This window comes from Panulirus ornatus, chromosome 2, assembly GCF_036320965.1.
Source record: "Panulirus ornatus isolate Po-2019 chromosome 2, ASM3632096v1, whole genome shotgun sequence".
In the NCBI taxonomy this organism is placed as follows: domain Eukaryota; kingdom Metazoa; phylum Arthropoda; class Malacostraca; order Decapoda; family Palinuridae; genus Panulirus; species Panulirus ornatus.
In genome coordinates this window covers 27,404,262-27,430,529 of record NC_092225.1, presented here as the reverse complement: position 1 = coordinate 27,430,529, position 26,268 = coordinate 27,404,262, and the positions used below count along the sequence as shown (strand labels likewise).

At 43.4% G+C, this 26,268-nt stretch overlaps 1 protein-coding gene across 1 annotated transcript in view; it reads left to right on the top strand.

Annotated features, from left to right (window-relative positions):
- The first annotated feature begins 2,162 nt into the window (after positions 1-2,162).
- Positions 2,163-26,268, top strand: part of ATP8A (ATPase phospholipid transporting 8A1) — a 100,576-nt gene continuing 76,470 nt past the window's right edge. The window contains exons 1-9 of the mRNA XM_071667965.1: positions 2,163-4,713; positions 6,712-6,971; positions 13,680-13,778; positions 15,716-15,876; positions 16,414-16,611; positions 17,471-17,618; positions 19,302-19,425; positions 21,321-21,430; positions 25,200-25,399. Of these exons, the coding sequence (XP_071524066.1) occupies positions 3,213-4,713; positions 6,712-6,971; positions 13,680-13,778; positions 15,716-15,876; positions 16,414-16,611; positions 17,471-17,618; positions 19,302-19,425; positions 21,321-21,430; positions 25,200-25,399 (2,801 nt within the window). The 5' untranslated portion in view covers positions 2,163-3,212. The remainder of the gene's footprint in view (positions 4,714-6,711; positions 6,972-13,679; positions 13,779-15,715; positions 15,877-16,413; positions 16,612-17,470; positions 17,619-19,301; positions 19,426-21,320; positions 21,431-25,199; positions 25,400-26,268) is intronic.

Sequence of the window (26,268 nt, the reverse complement as noted above, 5' to 3'; positions counted from 1 at the left end):
CGGCCCTTCACCAACACCATCACCACCAGGCCGCCCTTCACCACCACGGTAATACGCCCCACCAGCACTACGGCCCTTCACCAACACCATCACCACCAGGCCGCCCTTCACCACCACGGTAATACGCCCCACCAGCACTACGACCCTTCACCAACACCATCACCACCAGGCCGCCCTTCACCACCACGGTAATACGCCCCACCAGCACTACGGCCCTTCACCAACACCATCACCACCAGGCCGCCCTTCACCACCACGGTAATACGCCCCACCAACACTACGACCCTTCACCAACACCATCACCACCAGGCCGCCCTTCACCACCACGGTAATACGCCTCACCAGCACTACGACCCTTCACCAACACCATCACCACTACCACCAGGCCGCCCTTCACCACCACGGTAATATGCCTCACCAGCACTACGGCCCTTCACCAACACCATCACCACTACCACCAGGCCGCCCTTCACCACCACGGTAATACGCCCCACCAACACTACGACCCTTCACCAACACCACCACCACCCTGCCACCCTTCACTACCACCACCCTGCCACCCTGCCACCCTTCATTGTCACCCTGCCACCCTTCATCACCACTGTACCACCCTTCATTGCCACCCTGCCACCACCACCACCCTACCGCCGTAGTACCATTCACCACACGGGTGGTGGCAGTGCCAGCAGTGTGGGACACTGGTGGTGGTAACGTTGGCTCCTGCCATTTCCATCACCTTTGGTAACCTTTTCCTGTCCCCTCGCGTGAGGCACTTACCTCTTAATGACGCCACTGTTAGCACTTACCTCTTAATGACGCCACTGTTACATAGAGGGAGGAGAGTGATGGAGTCGGGGGGGGGGGTCGGGGGAGGGAGAATGATGGAGGGGAACCAGTGGTTAGACTGATGGAGGGGAACCACTGGGTAGAGTGATGGACGGGAACCACTGGGTAGAGTGATGGAGGGGAACCACTGGGTAGAGTGATGGAGGAGAACCACTGGGTAGAGTGATAGAGGAGAACCACTGGGTAGAGGGATGGAGGGGAACCAGTGGGTAGAATGATAGAGGGGAACCACTGGGTAGAGTGATGGACGGGAACCACTGGGTAGAGTGATAGATGAGAACCACTGGGTAGAGTGATAAAGGAGAACCACTGGGTAGAGTGACATAAAGGAGAACCACTGGGTAGAGTGATATAGAGGGGAACCACTGGGTAGAGTGATATAGAGGGGAACCACTGGGTAGAGTGACATAAAGGAGAACCACTGGGTAGAGTGATATACTGGGTAGAGTGATAAAGGAGAACCAGTGGGTAGAGTGATAGAGGAGAACCAGTGGGTAGAGTGATAGAGGAGAACCACTGGGTAGAATGATAGAGGGGAACCACTGGGTAGAGTGACATAAAGGAGAATCACTGGGTAGAGTGATATAGAGGAGAACCACTGGGTAGAGTGATATAGAGGGAAACCACTGGGTAGAGTGATATAGAGGGGAACCACTGGGTAGAGTGACATAGAGGAGAACCATTGGGTAGAGTGATATAGAGGGGAACCACTGGGTAGAGTGACATAGAGGAGAACCACTGGGTAGAGTGATTGAGGAAGAACCACTGGGTAGAGTGACATAGAGGGGAACCACTGGGTAGAGTGACATAGAGGAGAACCACTGGGTAGAGTGACATAGAGGAGAACCACTGGGTAGAGTGACATAGAGGAGAACCACTGGGTAGAGTGACATAGAGGAGAACCACTGGGTAGAGTGATATAGAGGGGAACCACTGGGTAGAGTGACATAGAGGAGAACCACTGGGTAGAGTGACATAGAGGAGAACCACTGGGTAGAGAGATAGAGGAGAACCACTGGGTAGAGTGATAGAGGAGAACCACTGGGTAGAGAGATAGAAGGGAACCACTGGGTAGAGAGATAGAGGAGAACCACTGGGTAGTATGATATATAGAGGGGGGGGAGACCAGTAGATTTAGCTTGGGAGGTAGACCTCTGGTGGTAGTGGTGTTGTTATACTCGACCCGGATATGTCCTTTTGAAAAGCCAGTACTGAGGTACCGTACCGCGCTAGAGAGAGAGAGAGAGAGAGAGAGAGAGAGAGAGAGAGAGAGAGAGAGAGAGAGAGAGAGGAGAGAGAGAGAGAGAGTATTGTGTTGGTGTTGGAGTAAGGGGGAGGGGGGTCTGTCGCTTGTGGTGGTGGTATATAACAAGGTTTTTGAAGGTCGTTGATGGCGTGGGCTCTCGGAGGGGTGGGTTCGGTGTGGTCACCAGCTCTCGCTCGCTGCCCGGGCCTGCAGTCGACCACAGACAGGCCGGCCCGCCGCCTCATCCCTCCTCCGCCGCCCGCTGACCACACCGCCCCGCTCACGCCTCTCCGCCTCCTCCCTCCTCCTCCGCCGCCGCCCGCTTGACCACACCGCCCCGATCACGCCTCTCCCCACAACCCCTTGGCCCTCCCGCGGTGGTTCGGAGTCCACCACACGTTTATTATGACTCTTGACCGTGTGTGTGTTGACCGTGTGTGTGTTGACCGTGTGTGTGTTGACCGTGTGTGTGTTGACCGTGGGTGTGTTGACCGTGTGTGTGTTGACCGTGGGTGCTGGTGGTGTGTGGCATAGCTCGCTCCTCGTCCTCCCGTCGAGTCTGTAACGTCACGAGAGCAGGTGTATGTGTGTGTGTGTGTGTGTGTGTGTGTGTGTGTGTGTGTGTGTGGAGAGGTTACATGTACAGATTGCAGGTGTTTGAAAAGCCGCCTGTGAGCAGCGCGTGTGTGAAGGTCACACGTGAGGATTACAGGTGTGTGGAGGCCGCAGGTATGTACACAACAGGTGTAGGTGTGCTGGTGTAAGGAGACGGAGCCTTTTCTGTAGTGTGGGTGGTAGTGTGTGTGTGTGTGTGTGTGTGTGTGTGTGTGTGTGTGTGTGTGTGTGTGTGTGTGTGTGTGGCACCAGAGCCGCTGTGGTATGGTGGATGATAGTGTGTGGCAGATAGAGTGTGTTGGTCCCCAATAGCAGGCAGGTGTGTGACACCAGAGCCTCCGTGTGTGTGTGAGTGTGTCTGTGTGTGTGTGTGTGTGTGTGTGTGTGTGTGTGTGTGTGTGTGTGTGTGTGTGTTGAGTGCGTCAGTTTCTAACGTCTTGTGTTAGAGAATAGGGTGAACGTATTGTCTGCCAGGGTTAGTGGGTGTGTGGGAGCAGCGACGGTCATGCTGGGTGTGGGGAATTGTGGGGACGTGGGTGAGGAGGAGAGAGTGGCCATGTGGGCCAGAGGGGGTGTCCCTCCCGGGTGTGGCCAGTACTGGCCAGGCATGACCTGGGGCGACCTTCAGGCTTGGCCACGTGAGGAAGACGACCCCACACAGCCACATGTAATGGTTCGGGCGGGCAGGGACGACCCGTACCCCAGCACCCGGGGTATCCACCAGCCTGGTGACCACACCCTCACCCCAGCCACCCACCACCTTCAGCAGTCCGCTCTACACTCTGGTGATGCTTGGCTGCTGCAGGAGGCGCACCATGCACACGCCGGTGACGATAGCACCGAGAGCAGCCAGCTCCTCCACATGGGTCTGGTGGACCTTGAGGAGAACGTGTACGGTGAGGCTGGCAGTGGGTATGGACCGGGGGTTGTGTACGACCCACCAGGGACCCACGCTGGCTCCTCCCCTCCCCACACCACCACCAGCTACCCGACGTATGAGAATGTTTACGTACAGGTCGGGGACTACCTGGTGTTGAGGAGTGAGGCGGCTCACCACGACCATCAACACGTTGGGGCACACAGGGCGTCGCCTGATGCGAGCGACACCTTCGACGCGTACGATTTCCAGGATGACCCTCGACTTTCACAAGAAGGATCCCTCTGGCTGCACCAGGAGGCGACGCCGCTCTGCGCCCCGCCGGGAAGTGCCGAGGAAGTGCTGATCTTGGGGGAGGGGGATGCTAAGGAGGGTGAGTGTGTGCGAGCGGCCGTGGACGCATCTCTGGCTGGCTTAGACAACCCGGCCTTGGAACACACGCTCGAGACACAGGCCCACGTGGACCGCCTGGCACGGGCACTCGGGGACAGAGTTCGCTGCCAGATTGACGACACCCTCTCCCGCATCGACGACACCAGGGCAGAGTTTAACCTGCAGCGACGGCGGCCCTTCAGCGACGGCGTCCCTCCGGCCACAGCCCCAGGCGGAAGCGGACGACGGGTGGTCACAGCAGCTGGTGGGAGCCATGGACATCCCCCCGGCAGCGCCACGGAGCCCCGTACGCCGAGGCGGGCGTTGTGGACAGAGTCGGTAGGGGTGCGACGGATGTCCCCCGTGGTTCCGGAGGAGCCCTTGTGGCGGGGGCGTGGCGGCTCCCAGCCCGCGGCGGCGAGCCCGGAGGCGGGCGCCGCCGCGGGTGACCGGGGCAGCGCTTCGCCGCCCCCACATGACGACGAGGCACCGCTGGCTCGTCAGGAGACGATGGTGGAGAGTGTGAGGGAGTACGACGACATCAGCGTCACCACCCTTCTCACGCTGGACACCTCGACGCCCACGCCCACCCCCGCACGCTCCAACAAGTCCCTCCGATCCCTCAAGTCCGAACCGTCGGTGAAGTCGCTGAAGTCGCGAGGGTCGTGGGTGAGCGTGGCGTGGCGGGGCTCCTCTCTCTCCTCCACCGTCACCTCCCTCGAACCCCTTCACCTGGACCAACTTTTCAGAAGATCAGGTACACCCGTAGTGGTGGTGGCCACCTGACACCTTCACCCGTAGTGATGGTGGCCACCTGACACCTTCACCCGTAGTGATGATGGCCATCTGACTCATTCACCCGTAGTGATGGTGGCCACCTGACACCTTCACCCGTAGTGATGATGGCCATCTGACTCCATCCGTAGTGATGATGAACACATGACGCCTTCACCCGTAGTGATGATGGCCATCTGACACCTTCACTCATAGTGATGATGGCCATCTGACACCATCCGTAGTGATGATGAACACATGACGCCTTCATTCATAGTGATGATGGCCATCTGACACCATCCGTAGTGATGATGAACACATGACGCCTTCATTCATAGTGATGATGGACATCTGACACCTCTGCCTTAGTGCTGGATCATGTCTGACACCTTCACCTTAGAGTTGGTGCACCACCTTAGAGGTGGTGCACATATGACACCATCTTAGTGGCAACCTAGTGGTGCACACCTGACACTTTCACCATAGTGGTGAAACTGACACCGTTTTCTTAGGGCTGGCGCACATCTGACACCTTCTCCCTAGTGGTAAATACCTTGAACCTTCGCCCTAGTGGTTCATATGTGGCATCTCTCTAGTGGTGCGTAACTGACACCACCACTCGAGTGGTGACAGCATCCTCCTGGGTGGTGCATATTGGACACCTTCACCGTAGTGATGCATAGTCGACACCACCTTAGTGGGGGGACCCTGTTTTTGCACCTTCAGCCTGCGCGGTGCATAATTGACACCCTAAACCTGATTGGTGGTGCTTAATTTGACACCACGAGCAGTATGTTGTTGTCAGTGTTGTGTGGTGTTGTGGTGTGTGTTTCTCAGTTCGTGGTGATGTTAAACATCCTGGCCCTTGAAGAAGTCTCTCTCTCTCTCTCTCTCTCTCTCTCTCTCTCTCTCTCTCTCTCTCTCTCTCTCTCTCTCTCTCTCTCTCTTGCAGGCCAGACAGAATCACGAACTACTATTTTTTTTTACTATTGCTATTACTATTACTATTACTGTTGTATTTTTTACTATTTTTTTTTACTATTGCTATTACTATTACTATTACTATTGCTATTACTATTACTATTACTATTTTTTTTACTATTTTTACTATCAAAAACATTAACGTCGCCCCCCCCCACCCACCCCACCCCACCACCCACTCCTTCCCCTAAGGTACAACAAGGTGTCTGGGTTGGGGGTGGTGATGGGGTGGGGCCGGGGGGGCGGAGTCTTGAATACGTGGATGTAATTCACTTACAGCGATGTTTAAGTTCCTGTTGTGCTTATGTTTTTTTTACGAAGTTGCAAATGATGTCAAACATGAATGGACTGATTTACTGAAGGGAATTTAATGTATTTATTGTGAAATAAAAACAAAACAAACTCGATGTCATATGTATTTGGAATGGCAGTTTGTATACACATGCTTACATAAACACGACCATGCATTACACGAGGACAGGATGCAGCAGAAAAAAAAAACGTTGAATTTTGAACTACTAACGTTCCAGAACGTTTGTGTGTATTGTGGTCAGCGGGGACCCACCTCAACAGGGCCCAGGCGGTGATCTAATTGGGCAGTTGGCCTCCTGCTGTAGAGTTGGCTCGGTGCGGCCGGTCACACACACACACACACACACACACACACACAGCTCTTCATGTGGTTAAAAAGTAATTTCCACTTTAACCTGATGACGTGTTCCTCCGTCTCACAACCCTCCACTTGTGTCCTTGCTGTGTTTTGAGTTACAGTGAGAGAGCTTTACCCTCTTATTAGCCCCGTCTCTTAACCTTGTGTATATGCATATATATCGTGTGTGTGTGTGTGTGTGTGTGTGTGTGTGTGTGTGTGTGTGTGTGTGTGTGTGCCACTGAGGTAAGTACGTGCCGTGTGCATGGCAGTGTGTGGACGAGGGTTGCGACGATGCATCCTCTCTCCCCGGTGACGTCTGCCACATTGACGTGTCGTGTCTCCCCTCAGATGACGACTCTGGCGGCGGCGGGAGCGAGGGAGACGGTGGGGGCGGCGTGGGCGGCGGTATGGGCGGCCTGGGCGGGGGCGCGGGCGGGCAGGAGCACCGCATCGTGTACCTGAACGAGCCCCAGCCCTACAAGTACTGCTCCAACGCCATCTGCACCGCCAAGTACCGCTACAAGCTGCTCTTCTTCCTGCCCATGTTCCTCTTCGAACAGTTCAGACGCTACGCCAACGTCTTCTTCCTCATCATAGCCCTTCTGCAGGTAGGTCCGCCGTCTCTATCCCTCTCCTGGCTTCCTCATCGTAGCCCTTCGCAGGTAGGTCCGCCGTCTCTATCCCTCTCCAGGCTTCCTCATCGTAGCCCTTCTGCAGGTTGGTCGCCATCTCTATCCCTCTCCTGGCTTCCTCATCGTAGCCCTTCTGCAGGTAGGTCGCAGTCTCTCTTTCCCTCTCCTGGCTTCCTCATCATAGCCCTTCTGCAGGTAGGTCCGCCGTCTCTATCCCTCTCTTGGCTTCCTCATCGTAGCCCTTCTGCAGGTAGGTCGCCGTCTCTCTTTCCCTCTCCTGGCTTCCTCATCTTAGCCCTTCTGCAGGTAGGTCCGCCGTCCCTATCCCACCCCAGGTTTCCTCCTTCATAGGCTTTAGTGTTAGCTCAGGACCCCCCCCCCCCAGGTTTTTCCTTCCGTATCTCCCAGGCTACGCTACACTGAGTAGCAGGGAGAGGATGGGCTCCTCCGAAGCGAGAAGTTGTTAGAACAAGAGACTGTATGTCGTCGACTGACGGTGATAGCAGTCTCGCCTCAGGCGACTTTCCACTCGCATTGTAACTTCAAGCTGGGGGAGTCCGGTAACTCATGCATATGTGTAAAGGTCAACACACACGGGGTGTTATGTGCCAAGTTATGAGCGGGGGGGCCAGAGTGACACCAGAACTACATGTCTCCCAGCAGTACGTACCTAAGAAACATCTAGTACACACACACACCCTCACACAGATTGATGAAGGTGGGTGGTGTATGATTCACGTTGGGCGGCGTCCATTGATCGAGGGTGGAGAATAGTGGGCCGGGGTGGGGCCCTGGGGAGGTGGTGTCCTTCTGGAAGGTTTTGAGGGAGGGAGGGAGGTGAGCACCCCTCCACCAGCCTGGTTCCCTCCTCCTCCTCCCCCACCACGGGCCACGGCTCGGGGAACGCCTGGCGTTGTATGGTAAACTCCTCGATAGCTAAAAGTCCCGCCCCCAGGGAGAGTTAAGACAAAATTTTTTGCAAGAATGTTTTTGAACACTCGGAGGAGTGATAGACCAAAGTCTTGAGGAGAGAGTGTGTATAGGGATGGCTCGGAGAGCGGGAGAACCGAGGTAGGCCATCGGGAAGGATCATATGGGTAGTGTGGGGACGGCACGGATATCAGGGAAGATGATGGGTGATTACGAGATGTGGCAGATTACTTGGTTATATATATATGGAGGTCGGACAGAGGCGTGGGTGGTGATGAAAAGGTCACGGTACTGTTGGCAGAGCGAGCACAAGGAGAGACTAGGCTCCTGTTGTGTTGGCAGAGCGAGCACAAGTAGAGACTAGGCTCCTGTTGGTAGGCCAGACAGCGTCATGTAGTATTTTGGAAACCATGACACGGTCTTGAGTTGATGTCTATTGTCATTCCTATTTGTATACGGCCAGAGAGCATTACATTCGTAAGGCCCAGTCTCTCTTCTTATTTCCTTGTATTTTCTTCTTGTGTCATACGAGAGCACATCTCTAGGGGAGGAGAAGTATACAGCAGAATCTTTCTGAGATTCGGGTGCAAGGGTTGTCTCTCTCTCTCTCTCTCTCTCTCTCTCTCTCTCTCTCTCTCTCTCTCTCTCTCTCTCTCTCTCTCTCTCTCTCTCTCTCTCTCATGCCTTTCTGGCCTTTGCAGCTCATGGCATTAAACCGGACTGGATGAAAAACAGGATGATTAATGGAGAAGGGAAGGGAAGGGGGTGGGACCCGAAAGAATCGTTGTACCCCCTGATAAAATTCCTATTGGGGCCCTTGGTGTACAGTTTTGTGTGAGGATAAGAGCGATATCGTATATGACAGTACGAGTTACAACCAGATAACAGAACACCTGATTATCTATTGACCATTTTATCGGTTGGCGGACAGTAATTGCATCTAAAAATGTAGATAGAGATAAGGATTGTGATGCGAACGGTCCATTTCCCTCCGTTACATCAACGGGCAAGAATATGATTATGGGTTACTCTGGGGAACATGAAGAAATTATTAGCCTTTGCATATAATCATAACTATTTAGTGTTCTGAAAGCTCTTTGATCTCTTTGGGAATTTTTGCTTTAGACTCCCTGTGCCCGTGGTGAAGGGGTGAAGTCGGCCGTAATCTCCCTTCTGTGGTACGGCATACATCAGTATACATCATTTAATGATAAATAAACACTGCCGTCCCTGAAATCTTCAAAAACAAGTACTTTTAGCAAATCCATTTGTTGGTAACATACCCTCTACAAAATTAAAATGTCTACTCATACAATTAAGATGTTCCTCGTGGGAATTCGTATGTATAACTTCGTGTCTGCGTCATTATATTGGTAGATTTCTTTTTCTTTCTCATTATTCACAAGGTTTATTTGCGAGTGAATTTTTTTTTGTGTGTGCTTTTGTATGGTTTCTACTTTTCGTTCGTTAGCTTAAAAGTGGATGACCATATCTAATTAGCATGTGTTACATATAGTCTAATTAGGCCTTTGTTTAGAATAAATGCTATGTCTTGTTTTTTTTCAATATAGATCTTTCCATGGAATCTTCACAATTTGTTTCTGCAAAATTACATGTCGTGAAGTATTGCTTTAGTATTATAAATCTTTATTGATTATCACGTCAAGGTATTTTTGCCCCTTAATTTTCACATCAAATTTGCTCGAAGTACGTCATCACAAGGGAAGATGGCGGGTAATTTAAGACGTGCACTTAACTAGTTTTCACCCCCCGAACGTGGCGGAATTGTTGGGGCGCACTTTGTAAAATTGTAGAATAATGTAAGAGTTTTCAGCTGTTTCCTCCAGACTTTGACCTTGTGTTTGACGTACTTTCCCGAGGTTACAAAAAAAAAAGAAAATGGTTTTCAATCTGCTTGGTATGGATTTTCCCTTCTTTTTTTGATTAATGTTCTTTAATTGTAGAAGACATAGCGTTTTGTATAATGTAGAATATATATATTTTATGCTGAATTTTTGTGCCATTAATTATGTTTCTGTTGTTTCTTTGCTTTTGTCACATTTCATATATATTGATCTTACCCTTTTTGTTGTTAGGTAATATTACATAGAAATTGATATAACATGTGTAATATGGTGCGCGTTTAGGTTTCATTACATTAGTGTTTGAATCACAGAAATCTCACTCACCCAGTGGGAGGAACAGTAACCATGTAATTCTCGTCTGTAGCACAGAAAATTAAGGTCAAACTCGGATGCTATGGCAGAGTAGGTGAGGTGTGCGTGTGTTTCGGGGATATGCGGAAATGCTTGCTTTAATTTTGGTTGGTTTGATGGACTTGTCATATGGGGGTGTGTCTGCCGCAAACGGTGACAATGATTCGGAACTGTGCGTTCCTAAGGAAAACTACACATAAACTATAGAAAATAGAAGATAACGGAGGCAATTAAGTGGTGACATATTGAAAACCGTGACAAAAGCATGAAGTTGGAGCACACATTGTTCCCTCCTGGACTCGTATTCCTGAGAGAGTCTTAGGTCACCTCTTTGTAAATATATTAAACAGTGCTTCAGTGGACAACTTTTGCAGTGATGCCGAGCATATATGGAAGCAGAAAGGGTATCATGGGAAGGGAAAGGTTTCATAATGTTTGACCTATTCCACTGATGGGACAGACATGGAAGGAGCGGCCATACCATGACTCGGGTAAGAGATGATGTTGGACTCCATTCATCCTTGTCAGGTTAACTTCAGTCATACTGACAGCAGAGCAAAGGCATCCCAGCTGGTGAAGCAGTACTCATCAAAGGAAAGAAACCTAGAAGAGAAGCCATGCTTGGATGATCTCTGAGGTCTCCTAGAGTGCCAGAGGTGGGGTTTAAAGTAGGTATAGAGGGTGGGCATCCTTAATTTGAAGCACAAGAAATAAGATTGTGGTTTGAGGATCCTAAGGGTGCAAAACATTGTATAAGTAGTGGGATGTGTTCAGAGATAAAAGTGAGGTCAAGTGCTTTGGAAGAGTGTTTGTCACTGTCAGGAACTTATAAAGGGCGTGTAATTATTTGTTCCAGATCATTAAGGAGGAAAAAAGAAAGGGCCTTGGCTCCTCCAGGATCGTCCCAGTTAAAGTCAAACCAGTCCTTGTGGCATACATCGAAAACTGCATAGAGGACTTCAGCATTTGGATGTGAAGAGAACAGCGCATCATAGCAGGAGGTCAAATAGTCAAATAGTTGAAAGTAGTTGGAGGAATTTAGGGGAAATGAATGAAAGACAAAAGCAAGGTAATGTAGGGCAGAGAAATATCGAGCTGAATGGTTTCAAAGTTAGTTGACTTGAGACCCGCAAGGTGTGCTCTAACTGTTTTTGTACTACAGTTAGCACAAACTCCACCTTTGGAGCTGAACTTAATACAGGTGTTTTATGTTGACTGTGTAGCATGGTAGACACTACTTAAGGATTGCTTTGTCTGTTGTTTGTCGTGAGGAGTCACTCTTGCATCATACCCTTGGTCATGACATGAAAAATGTAAATCAAATAATTATACTTAGTTGTTTCACAGCATCTGAGGATTTGAATTGGATAAAACCCATATCTAGTTTGTATGTTGCCTGAGGTATGATGCTAATAAATAGAATTAACCTGGCTCATAACTTGGAAGAAAAGTTAAATTTTTGGCCTTGGAACTTAATACTTTTATTTATGTTGCCTGCACAGTATTGTAGATACATAGGGATTTTTTTTCTGTCATTCATTTGCCCAGTATTCATTGAAGGCAGTCACACTGTAACTTGTGACATAACCTTGTTCATTATTTAGAGATCAAAATCGGATATCCATGAGACTTAGTAGAGTTCCCTTGCGTACCACCGTTTTGCTACATATGATTTAGAAAATATATACTTAAAGTGATGTTTGCAAGTTTACCTGCCAGGGCATCAAGTTTGGAGTATCCTTGGTTTTCCATGAGGCCTCCAAAATTTTATCCATGCATTGGGGGAGTGTCATGTGACCACAGGCTGCTTTTAACCCAGTCTGGCAGACCGCCATTTCTAGGGAGAGGTAGGAGGTTGTCATAACCAGATGGTGGTGTTAGGTTGATCTTCAAGATAGCCTTTTGCTCTACGAAACTGGCTGGCTGCTTTGGGGAAGTATACAGGTGCTTTTTTGGGGAGGATGTACTGCCATCATATTATTATCTTTCAGATCTGTCAATGATTTCGTTTTACTTTTGTAGAAAATGCATATTATTTTTTAATAGCATCATTATTTATAATCTAAGGGTCACACCCCCTAACCCCTCATTTCCCATTGGCCCCTTGCCTTGCCAACCACAATTTTGCCAACCATGGGGGTCTTCCAATGTAACTCTAAGTGGTTGGAAAGGAACTTCTGTACATGTGTTTCCTAGCATCTAAATGATTCAGTAGCATAAGACTCAAAACTTCAGCTTGGATTTTGATTGAGTTATGCCTCTTATAAAAAGATATAACTTGAAACTCAACCTTACTTATGCTGTGAAGAAATTTCCTCATTGCTCTCTTCAACCCTTAATTTCATTTATTTTCCCTTTTTGCTTTCTATTTCATCTTTCATTGCTTTCCTCAAGCCATTGTTTAATTCTATCTTTTACTGCTTCTTGTTACTTCCTGCCACTTATTGCTTTTCCATGTCTTTCTGTGCACTCTTCAGCCTTTTTTATATATGTCTCAGGTACGTCTTGCTCATTAAGCTCCTTGTTGCTTTGCCTTTTTTCAATTTGACTCATGTTCATGAACCTTTTAATTTTCTCCTGGTTTTCATTATTTTCTTCTGATACTCAATGCTCACCTGAGCATTTGTTACTTTTCCTCCATCCCTCAGTGTACACTGCTTTGCTTCATGTTACTCCATTCCCACACCTCTTGATATTCCCATACCCTTTCATTGCTTTTCTCATCCCTCAATTGCCTTTTGGCCCATTTGCTTTACCTGTATCTTGTTAATGGCCCAGCCTATTACTGCAATCCCTAACTCCACATTGCTCTTCCTCTCTGACTTCACCTCCTTTGTCTGTTGTTACTCTGCTATTCATTGTTGCTCTTCACCTCTCACCCGACACACCTCTCCTGTTGCTCTCCCAAGCTTCTTCTTGTACCCTGTCTTTGATTATCATTCTTATATTCTGTAGATATTGCAAGTACTTCTGCCTTTCTTTTCCCGTCATATGTTGGACTTCCTTTAGAATATATGATCCAGGGCTCATGACTTGCTCAGAGATATGGGATCGTGATTATTTTATACATTATTCTTTATGATATACTGTGCAGGATATCAAAACAACCAGTATCTTTATTATAGTGTTTTTGTCATTTTTTGCTAGATAATGTTGGAAAACCTTTTGTGAAATGGTAATAATACAAATTATTATTACAGTCTTATGTCATCCTTAATGTGGTAGATATAACTTGCTAGTCTTTCAGATATTAATCTCAGTTAGATTTTTATATGAAACTAATTGCATGTATAGTTTCTGTGCTTAGTGTGACTGAATGAATTATTATATTAATATACTGTAACTTTCAGATAGTTGGAAAAATTCTCCAGTAATATAAAAGGTTTTGTAGAATCCCTAAGGGTTCAACGTAAACCATGGCTGTCAGTGATTGTCTTAGATGATTTATAGGGATATAACGTTTTGCTACTAGGCATAGAAACTAGTGAGGTTTTATTTGTGGAAGAAGCTGGATTGTATTAGTAACCTTGTTTTGCAGCAAATTCCTGGAGTGTCTCCGACAGGCCGGTACACAACATTAGTGCCTCTTATCTGCATCTTGGTTGTATCAGCCATCAAAGAGATTGCTGAGGACATTGTAAGTATACTATTGTAGCTATCTTGCTGTTCTTATTAAACTCTATCTTCAGGGCCTAAAACCTTCATACATTTATGATGCCCCACATGCTTTTGCTTTGTTTTCAAAGTGTGTGTGTATATGTGTTTAACTGGCAGTTTAAGAACACATGTTTATGCCGAATGGTTGAGTTCTATGTTTAAGGGGCCCCATCTCTAGAACTCTCTGTACTGTCATACAACTTTGTAAACTTTGGTATGGTTTCCATATACTCAATCTCATACCAGGGTTTATTCCTTTCATTCCCTACTCTTACACTATGAAAATACTTTTACATCTATTCTGACAAGTTTCTTGCTTGATATCATGTAATGGTCTCTGGCTATTCTGTCCTTACATCTTTGTAAGAAATGTTCGGTCTCTATTTCAGGCTGATGTAAAAACTAAAAGATTTTGATTATTTCACCTCTCTAGGCTTTAAACCTTTCCCTGTAACTCACTTCTCTTAATTCAGGTACCACAGGTATGATTTTTGTTTCCCTGCTCTAGATCTTCTGTTTTAGTTCTTTGTACTTTTTTAAAGCTTTGGCCATGAAATTTCCCTAATTTCCAGCTACATTCCCAGAGAGTGTGAATCCTCCAGTGAAATATGAACTGATAAGTGTTCCTTTTACTATTGTTTTATCAAGGAAAAACGTTGAAGTTCCCATGTTTAGTAATGATATTCCTCAAGAAAAACATCTGTAAGGAGAAAAGATGAATTGAGAAATATTGGAATAAAGTATTTGTGATGACACCAGCAGGATGACAAATTTCCTGAAGAGTAACAAATTTCTTGTTCCGTATACTTATAATGATCAAGTTGTAAGGTGAACAAAAGAAAATCGAAGATTTGGATTTAATGGAATGTTTAGGCCCAGCCAGGGCTGGGGTAGTAAAGACCTCAGAAGACTTTTCTTGACAACTCATGAGTGCTTGTTAAAAGCGTGGTATATTATCATTATAGATATTTATTTATGCATTGTAAAGGGTGCAAAAAAAAAAAGGATTAGATGCTGGATTTAGATTATGCTGAGCAGCCACGTGTTACCTACTTACGACCATAGAAACATTATATTTTTATATGATTTTTTCCATATCCCTGGTGATTAGGGAGAAAGAATCCTGCCCATATATTCCCTACTTGTCATAGAATGCTACTAAGAGGGGTGGGAGCAAAGGTCTGGAAGCCCTCTCCTTCATGTATTTCAGTTTCTAAAAGATGGAACTGAAGGAGCCAAGTGAGGAGTACTCATCCTCCTTAAAGGCTCAGGCTTAGGAGTCTGAATGTGTGTGGATGTAATAAAGATGAGAAGAAAGAAGAGATAGGTGGTATGTTTGGAGAAGAAAAACTGGTGCAGACATTCATTACCTTTGGAAGTTATCAGATTCATTGCCAAACAGACTGAAATGATTTATCAGCAAGGTAGTAAGACAAAATACTAAAGTGTAAGTTTTGTTTCATTTTATAAATGTTTGTCCATAAAAGAACTAAAATAAAGTTGAATCACACCATTGGATGCTTTTTGCCGAGACTGTACCTGTTGATGCCTATTAACTGTACTCTCATGAGGCCCCCAACCCTTAGAATTTGTCTACTGTCATGCTGCTTTATTTACTTATTATACTGTTGATGTTCATATGTCTGTGTTTGCTAACACATATGCATCATCAGTTTTCACACCTCTGTCACTGGACATTATTATGAGGTCAAATTGGAGAATATGAAGGAACAAATAAATACAGATGTTATTTTTCCAGCAGGAAACCTTACTTTTGGTAATAAGTAGGAAGTCTGGCTGTCACTATTTTTATTTTCTTTTTGTGTTAGGGTGTCATATCTACTCAAGTTATCTCTCATGCTGCAACAGATATTTGTCTTTATAGAAATGTAGATACTGTATTTTTCAAAATTGCAGAAACGTCATCGAGCAGATGATGAAATCAATAAACGGGAAATTGAAGTACTGAAAGATGGACAGTGGCAGTGGATTAAATGGCGGCACATTCAAGTAGGAGACATTGTTAAAGTGCACAACAACAAGTTCTTCCCAGCAGATCTCATCCTTTTAGCATCAAGGTTAGTCAGGAGGTGTATGTATTCAAAAACAGATTTAAGTTGAATGATTTGTACATGATATATTTGCAGGTGAATGACTTCCTTCACTGGTTAGATTTTTCTATATTGTTACAGATCTAGGTATGGTACTGAGATATAAATGCCTTTACTATCTATGGTTTACTCATTTATATAGGCATATTGATTAACCTGAATTTTAATGCTGCACTTGTATATAAACTTCTTATTTGGTTGTGAAACATGCTTTGCTGGTTGTGAAACATGCTTTGCCAGGCCTTTATTGTATTACAATGATGACAATGTTGAAAAGTTGCTCCATCCTGTTTAGGTCTCTTATATCTGATCTGGTTCCATAGAATCTGTATTTTCCCCAAGAATGTTGTATGTAGATTGTTGGTGATACATATATGCATACAGTATATAAATGAAGTTCTGCTTTGATGATAACAGCTGTGATTTCGATTGATCTGTTTTTAAATCTCAGTAGAAGCATTTCTTTGATTCTTTATTTTATTGCTGTATTTTGTTTGCTTCCAGTGAACCCCAGGCATTGTGTTATGTTGAGACAGCCAACCTTGATGGTGAGACTAATTTGAAAATTCGCCAGGGTTTACCACAGACAGCACACCTTTTGGAGGCACGAGACCTTATGAATCTCTCTGGCAAAGTTGAGTGTGAGGCACCCAACAGATTCCTTTATCAGTTTACTGGCAACCTGAAGGAAACAAGTCGCCCGTAAGTACACAAGTGGTTAATTTCATTTGTGATGCCATTGTACAGAGGCATATTTATAGAAAAAATGGATACTGAATATTATTGTTTGGTAAGTGTAGGAAGTAAGGTTAGTATTGCACTAAATTGTAATGGTAATGTAGCTGGTTTACATATTAAGTGATATTAAAAGTCAAGATAGAATTTATGGTTCTTAATAGATCAGCCTCTCCCCCTTTCTCCATCACAAGTGGTGCCCCTCAAAGTCCTGTCATGTCTCCTAGTCTTTTTCTCCTTTTTATCAATGATTTTCTTTATTCTACAAATAACCAAATGCACTCATATGCTGATGACTCAGTACTGCATTCTTCCACATCCTTCAATTGTGCTGCTTCTTGTCTCACTTGATCTGCATCTTGTCTTGACTAGGACATGGTATCTCAGTGGGGTAGACAAAATCTGGTCAAGATGAATACTTCTAAGACCCAGTTTTTCTGCCCATCTCTGTATCAAAAATTCATCTCAACTTTCTCCTTCGCCAGTTCTGTAATTCCACCTCTTGGCTCAGTTGACACACTTAGTATTTACTGTAACATCCACTCTATCTTTGAAACTCCACATTACGAAAATAGCTAAGTCTTCCTCTTATAGTTAAAAAAGAATACTTGTTCAGATCTTAGTATGATAGATGATATTTAAGAAACATAAATGATCAATGGTATAGCAGCTGTGTTTTTCAACTTACAGATGAGCAGCAAAATTTTAGTGTATTTGAATTTTCAGGGATCATCTTGTACTCCTATACTTTGATTTTAGTTTAAGATAAAAGAATGTGGATTTCTTATGGAAGTGACGTGATAATTCTCTGGCATTTCCCTTACAGAGCTATTCCACTGTGCCCAGACCAAGTGCTGCTGCGTGGGGCCAAGCTGCAAAACACAAACTGGGTATTTGGAATGGTGATGTACACTGGTCATGAAACCAAACTTATGAAGAACTCTGCTACCTCAGCTCCTCTCAAGCGCTCGACAGTAAGTAATAATGAAGTCACCCTTCATGCCCTCTGTGTATGTGTTGTAAGTTCTTTCCTGTAGATGTCCATTTATTTTTCCATAATACTGCACTTTCATTCTCTCTGAATCATGTTTGCCCTTGTTTAAAAGATAATCTTTTATGTTACTGATTTATATATTTTATGTTTTTTTCTCTTAATATTGTGTTACTTATTCTTTAAGTTTTAGTAAAAAGGCAAGTTACCTAGGTGATACAGGCCTGAGACATTTCCTTTCTCTCAGTTAAGGAATTTGGAAATGTTTTCATTAGAAAGAGAAAGAATACTTTTCACATTTTCCTTACTTATCGTACAAGGCAGGAGCAGGGGACTGGAAACCCTCCCCTTCTTGTATTAGTATAGGTAAAAGTTGAAATAGAAGGAGCCAAGTAAGGAGTGCACATGCTCCTAGAAGGCTCAGATTGGGAAATGTGGATATGTGTGGATATAACCAAGATAAGATGAAGATAAGAGTTTGATTGCATGTTATAAGATAGACAGCTAAGGGAAAAGAGTGGTTTGGGAATGTTTTAGGGGTAAAGTTAGGGGTTAGTGTGAAGGTGAGGGCTAAGAAAGGGGTAGTACTTTTGCTGAAGGAAGAGTTGTGGGAATGTGTGAAGGAGTGTAAGGAAGTTAGTACCAGTTTGATGTAGGCAAAAATGAAAATGGATTACAAGAGGTGGATGGTTATTAGTGCTTTTGCACCTGGTCTTTAGAGGGCTGAGGAAGAGAAGTGAATGGAGTGTTTTGTAAGGAGCTGAGTGAATGCATCAGCAGTTTTGTCATGAGAGATCGGTACTAACACGTATGGTTTGAACGCAAAAGTGGGTAGTACTCAGGGATGTTCAAAGAAATGTTGAACAGCTTATGGAGTTGTGTACTGAGAAAAGGACTAGTGATTAGGAATACTTTGTTTAAAAGAGGGAGATAAATAAGTGAAGTGTGGAAGAGTAGGAAAGATGGATAGCAGGCATTTTTGGAATACATAGAAATGACGGGTGTAAAAGAGAGGCTCTTGGATGTGATTGTGCCGAGAGGGGCAGCTAGTGGGAGATTTGATCACAGTTTGGTGGAGGTAAAGGTGAAAATTTGTAACAGACTTCAGGAGAAGAGGAAATGATATGGATGAAAAGTTGCTGAAAGTAAGTGAGCTTGAGCTTGGAAAAGAGGTTTGTGTGAAGAAATGATAGGAGAGACTGAGTGTAGAATGGCAAGAAATGAGAGTAAATGAAGCTAGGGGAGTCGGTGAGGAATGGGACGTATTTAAGGAAGCAGTTCCAACATGTGTTAGGAAAATGCGTTGCATTCAGAAGGTGGGAGGTGTGCAAGTGAGAAATGGTAGTGAGAGATGGATGATGAACTTCAGTTGCTAGTAAAAGAGGAAAGAGGTTAATGGGCATTAATTACATGATAGGAATGTAGGTGATTATGTTGCATACAAGAGAAGCAGCAGGAGGTAAAGAGGAAGGTGCAGGAGCTGAAAAAGTGGGTTATTTAGGGTGGAGTGAATGAGTATCAGCAAATTTGATAAGTATATTTCTTAATGCACTGTTCTCATTGATGTTGATTTTTTTTCTTAACTAATCCTGCTACAACTGAGTGATTTGTGTATGTGAAATACAGTGTTTATATTTGTGTAAAAAGCACCATATCATCATTTCAGGTGGACAAGCAGACGAATAACCTGATCATCCTGTTGTTCTTCTTGCTGATTGTCCTCTGCCTCATTATGGCTGTGTGCAACTCTCAGTGGAATGCTAATCTCCACTGGTACCTCTCCCTTGATGGTATGTTCTGACACCTTACAGTACGCAATCCCAGGTGTAACATGAAAAAGACATTGTCCCCTGCTCTGATGCAAAATGCCACTTTGAACATTTGATAAGCTTTTCTTTCTGATGCTAGCCAAGGTGTATCATACCTTGTGTTGTTTCTCCTGTATTATTTATTTCAGAAACTGTTTTCAGTATTTTTTATTATTGGAATGATTCTGGAACTTAGTTTAGTTTCACGTCAAAGTTGAAGTGAAATTAACCTGTTAAAGTAGAGTAAGCATGCATTATGCTGCCTGGTTGCATTCTGTGATGAATATTATAAGTTTAGGAAATTTGTTGTTTTATCATCCAGGCTTGGTGCCCAATTGGAAAATGGTTTCCAGCAGACTTAATAAAAGGTCATTAGGGTATACCCATCATTATGCAATATGTTCCATTGCTCAATCATTTACAACCCAACCTGCTTTGCTAGCACCCACGCACATCTAAGTGCAGTCCTAAAGCAGTCATTTAGTCTTTATCAGTTCTGTTCTAAACATCTTGTATTTGTCATATGATTTGTTTTTTTACTGATCAGCATGGTACAGGCCATCTTAGGTGAAAAGAAAAAAGTATGAGAAAACAATGTAGAGATTAGTCAGAGCATCATGGATGTTTGCAGAACTGACTCATAATGTTAGAAAGATTGTAAAGGGAAAGAGGATAAGAATTCCATAGCTTATCTGTGTGAGGGAAGAAGGTATCAAAGCGGTTAATCCTCGAGTGGCCAATCTCCGCGCAGAAACTGACAGAAGCAGCAGCCAGACTTGGTACAGAGAGAAAGAGAGAGCAGCAGTATTGTGAAGAGAGATGATTCAGGAAAATTAATGAGGTGGAAGGCCTTTGATTCTGCTCTTGTTAATAAAGAGGTTGAGGAAGTCATCCCAGACATGTGGACAGTACTTTGCTCTTGGGTGAATAAGACCCATGTAGAGATGAAATAGCTGATAACAAGAAAAGTACAGCACCAGTATAACATCCCTAGCATTTAGGAACAGACTTTGTGAAAGTAGTAGTCAAAATATACTTTTGGAGTAATTTTTTCATTGTTATATGATTTCTTTGATAATGTAAGGTTAGATAAATTTTTTGAATTGTGTTTTTAGAAAAGGAAAACCTAGTGCTTGGAAAGGTGTCTGGTTAATAGAGTTGAAAGGGATGTATTATGCTTTGGTTGGTTTAGAATCATAATTTACTTCTACAATTCAGGCATTTGGCCCTAGGTTTAACTTGGAATGACTTAGATTAAATCTAGCTCATTGTTCTTGTATGTTGGGTTATGTTTTCAAGGTTCACTTAAATGTAATCATGTTTAGATAGCCTGAGATTCCAACAATGTGCTGAAATTTGTAAAGTTTACATATTTGTCCTCCTGCATTAATGCTAGGAACAGTGCATTGAATATGTAGATTGATTACTAGAATTGGATATATCTGTCATTGATTAGTAATATATGTATTTTCCTTGCATATAGCTTTTTTTTTATGTGGTGATCCATGATAATCTTTATAAATCTGTCATACTTGAAAATTCATTACTTAAAGGTTTTTTGGTACTTTTCATTTTGAATGTCTCTTGTTTGGTTTGTTGCAATACCTAGATTTTTTTTTGTACTTTTTGTACATGATCTCATTTTTGGTTTGTTGTAGTACCTACATCCTCCCATTTCACTCAAGTCTGATAGTTTGATTATCTTTTTCATATTCTGTTCATCCTTAATTCTGCAATGATACTCATCACCTTCTCAGGTACTTCCCTGTCCCCTACGGACTTGCTTTTTTCTTGCTCATCATGCTTGCCTGACATTAGATTCTCTTTCTGTGTGTGATTACTTGATATTACCTGATAGTAAAATTTTCTTGTTTCAGATCTGAGTGTGTTCAACTTTGGCATTAACTTCATTACATTTATCATCCTCTTCAACAATCTTATTCCCATTTCCCTCCAAGTGACACTAGAAGTCGTTAGATTTATCCAGGTGAGTCCACATTACATCATTGCTAAAGTCAGGTCCAGTTAATTGTCCTAGGTTTTTGATCCAGGTTTTGTATTCACTTTTTCACTGTCTATTATTATTCATTCCTTTTTTAATTCTTAGAGTATCCATCTTCCATTTTCCAGACTTATTTTCTGTATTTGACAAATCTTGAAGTATACATGTTTGATAGTGAAGTCCAGTCAGCTAGATCCTGATGCAGAAAGCCCTACTACCCCTCCAGTGTCAGCATTCATATATCATGGCTTGTATACCTTAAACTGCCGTAATCATCAATTCATAATTTAGCATTAAATTGTGCATCATCAGCTGATGATGAATTGGTGTCCACTTTCATTAGAATTCCCAGTTGTTTGATTCTTCTACTCATCCTTAAGAGTCATTAACAATTTTCCATCATAGATGGAAAATAATCACATGCACCAGCCACCCATATACATCATAAAAGGTGTACATTATGCAATCTCCCACTCTTTCTCACCAAATGAAAAAACTACTAGAGTAAATTTATTTAGTTTTAAAGTATATAAACAATTAACTTAGTATTATTGCTTATATTTTTAGGATTTGGTTATTTATAATTTTGCCTGTAGTTATTTATTCATGTAAAAGTTTTGTGTACGTGTACGTGTAGGAAGAGAGGAAAGTGATTGGTTCTCAGTGAATGTAGGTTTGCGGCAGGGGTGTGTGATGTCTCCATGGTTGTTTAATTTGTTTATGGATGGGGTTGTTAGGGAGGTAAATGCAAGAGTTTTGGAAAGAGGGGCAAGTATGAAGTCTGTTGGGGATGAGAGAGCTTGGGAAGTGAGTCAGTTGTTGTTCGCTGATGATACAGCGCTGGTGGCTGATTCATGTGAGAAACTGCAGAAGCTGGTGACTGAGTTTGGTAAAGTGTGTGGAAGAAGAAAGTTAAGAGTAAATGTGAATAAGAGCAAGGTTATTAGGTACAGTAGGGTTGAGGGTCAAGTCAATTGGGAGGTGAGTTTGAATGGAGAAAAACTGGAGGAAGTGAAGTGTGTTAGATATCTGGGAGTGGATCTGGCAGCGGATGGAACCATGGAAGCGGAAGTGGATCATAGGGTGGGGGAGGGGGCGAAAATTCTGGGGGCCTTGAAGAATGTGTGGAAGTCGAGAACATTATCTCGGAAAGCAAAAATGGGTATGTTTGAAGGAATAGTGGTTCCAACAATGTTGTATGGTTGCGAGGCTTGGGCTATGGATAGAGTTGTGCGCAGGAGGATGGATGTGCTGGAAATGAGATGTTTGAGGACAATGTGTGGTGTGAGGTGGTTTGATCGAGTGAGTAACGTAAGGGTAAGAGAGATGTGTGGAAATAAAAAGAGCGTGGTTGAGAGAGCAGAAGAGGGTGTTTTGAAGTGGTTTGGGCACATGGAGAGGATGAGTGAGGAAAGATTGACCAAGAGGATATATGTGTCGGAGGTGGAGGGAACAAGGAGAAGAGGGAGACCAAATTGGAGGTGGAAAGATGGAGTGAAAAAGATTTTGTGTGATTGGGGCCTGAACATGCAGGAGGGTGAAAGGAGGGCAAGGAATAGAGTGAATTGGAGCGATGTGGTATACCGGGGTTGACGTGCTGTCAGTGGAGTGAATCAAGGCATGTGAAGCGTCTGGGGTAAGCTATGGAAAGCTGTGTAGGTATGTATATTTGCGTGTGTGGACGTATGTATATACATGTGTATGGGGGGGGTTGGGCCATTTCTTTCGTCTGTTTCCTTGCGCTACCTCGCAAACGCGGGAGACAGCGACAAAGTATAATAAAAAAAATAAAAAAAAAATAAAAAGTTTTGTGTAAATAGATAATTAAAATTACATAGAAAATATATATGTGTGTGTAATCATAGTATGTATGATATAAAGTAAGATGAAGGAGTAACCATAAAATGTGTATTGTGCTTAGATATATATAGATGTGAGGAAGGTTGGCTGAATAAGAAATGATGGGATAAGAAAGAGGTGAGGCAATAAGAAGATTATGTGCAAGAGAGCTGAAGGCATATGCTGAAATGTTTTGTACATATGGAGAGGATGATTAAGAGGATATGCATGTCAGAAGTGGAGGGAACAAGGAAAAGGGTAAAACTAAGAAGGGTTGGAAGAATGGTGTGAAAGATGCCTTGAGGGATCAAGGATGGAACATGCAGAAGGGTGTTAGGCATGCAAGGAATAGGGTACAGTGGAGTGATGTGGTATACAGGGGATGACTTTATTGTCACTGGGCTGAACCAGGACATAAGAACTGGTCAGGAGAAACAATGGAAGTGTGTCTGTTGCTTGTTTATGGATAGGGACTGTGGTTTCAGGCCATGCATTATACAAGACAGTTAGAGAGTGGGTGCAAGTAAATGAGGCCTCACAAACAAAAGAAACAATGAACATGCATGGGGAAAAATTTTACTCTTCCAAAAGATGGAACAGAGAAGGGGGCCAAGTGAGGATTTTCCCTCTAAGGCTTATCCCTCTGTTCTTGATGCTGCCTCGCTGATGTGGGAAATGGTGAATATGTATGAAAAAATATACCTGTCCATGAGTTAGGGGTGAAGGAATTCTCCTGTATTCCTGCATGTTGTTGAAGGTGGCTAAGAGGGGCTGGAATTTTAGCAACATTATTACCAAGGGATCATATCACTGATATCATTCGTCTTGCAAGCTTGTCACAACTTAAAAAATTATGACATAACTTGAGGGTAAAGATCTTTTACAGACCTGTAGCACTTCGGTAACAACGTGTGGGATGCTACAGGAAGTGTGCATGGATATATATCATCTTGAGACAGAGGCAGCCTGTTCAAGAATTTTAACTATGTACATACAGGTAAAAAAAATGATAACGGAAAAAAATGCTGGTTATGTGAATTGATTGCAGCTAAAGGGCTAGCACTTTGATTGAATGTGTAAAAGTATATTGTCTGGATAGGAAGAATGGATCCTGCCATTTATCGTTGTCATATGATTTGTTCTAGATGCTTGGTGTGCAGTTTTGGTCTTACACTTTTCTGAAATTGGCTCTCGTATATTCATTCCAGTGAGAAATATAAGTTAATGCTAGAAATCTTTGTGTTGAGGATCTGATAATTCAGAAAAATTTTCCAGTTTTACTACAGGAAAATTCTAATGTTTTATTTAGAAATGCTGATCATTGCATTGATTAAATGGAAGGGCATATGTGACTGCCCGTCTGAGAAGGTGGAGGATACTGCCTTTGGGAACAAGAAGGTAAGAGATGCCTTATTGTGGCAGGCATTTTGTGTAATTATGTAACAGTTGCCATGTCACACTTCATATTATTATTATTTTTATTTTTTATGTCTTTGAGATACTTAAATCTGCAAGCAGATAGAAGCAAATTGTGGGACACCCTTCTGTTACACTTGTCTCTTTTGCTCATTGTTCTTTAGAATTTTCAAAACTGAATAAATATGTGGCACAAATTTCTGAAGTATTAGGGTGCTATTTAATGGCACATTTTAGTACCTTAGTTGTTGTTTTTAAATTTGGTTCAGAACTAGCTAACTCACTGAAGGCAGTTGTACGAGGCATTTCTTGGCCACAAATGATATAATTCAGAATTCCTTTAAGGGGCAATTCCAGATTCACAGTTGATAGTATAGCTGATAGTTCATGTAATCAGTAGTCCTTGCAGAATGCTTCTGTCCAGTTGCGGAATTGTGTCTCAGAATAAATCTTTGTTTGTGTAGATGTTAGTGTCCCAGACTTAGCTGGTGTTCAACAGGCAGGTTTCATCAACAATGATATCAATATGTGGTATGAGGAAAATGATGTGTGGGCCATGGCAAGAACCTCTAACTTGAATGAAGAACTTGGCATGATCAAGTATGTCCTCTCTGACAAGACTGGCACGTTAACCCGCAATGTCATGGAGTTTAAGCGTTGCACCATAGGTGGATCAATCTATAGCATGGATGATGGAAGGTAAGCTGCCCATATAATACAATGAAAATATGAACCTTCATGAATATATCCTCACGATGTATATTTTGAGATTTGTCCAAAAAGCCTTTCACCACCTTCAAGTACAGTGGATTATGTACACTAAATGTATCGACAGTTTAGCTAGTTTTAGGAGCTTACTTCTCAGCATGATTATATGTTGTTCTTAGCATTTGCTACCACTTTTTTTTTTTGCTTATTTCACACAGTTGTGTTCATTCAGTTTTCATTTCTCTCCAGTCTTTGGAGTTATCTGTCACATATTTCCTCAGATGTTCTTGTCTGATTCCACCTTTAGCTTGTAGCGAGAGGCAGTTCCGTATTAAATCACACAGAGTCACTAATTAACTTTTCTGACTATACCCTCACTTTATGCACAGCTGTATTTCATATATCTGACCTCCCTTCACAGCTTGCACTGCTGTATTATTTATATATCCCTTACCTTATTTGATCCTGTTGTTATTTAACATGATTAACAGTGTACAGATATGCTCTTCTTGCATGTATTTCATTTAGTAACACATTGTGGTAAATGGTGTAATATACAGGTATCTGATCTTGAATTCAGAATGCTTGGGACCTAAGCCATTCTTGATTTTGGAATTTTCTGTGTTTTGGATTGTTTGGTGTGGCATATACAGTTGATATAAGCAATGTATGAGATGCACGCATTCCCATATGATGACAGGGTTATGTTGACACAAAACCTGTTATAGTATGAATCATCATTATATGAAGATTGAAGCCCAATGAATGAATATGCTCCTGAGCATTAATTTTTCATATCTAACTTAATGAAACAATACACATGAAACAGTTTTATCTATCTATCGTCTTATTTCTCTGAT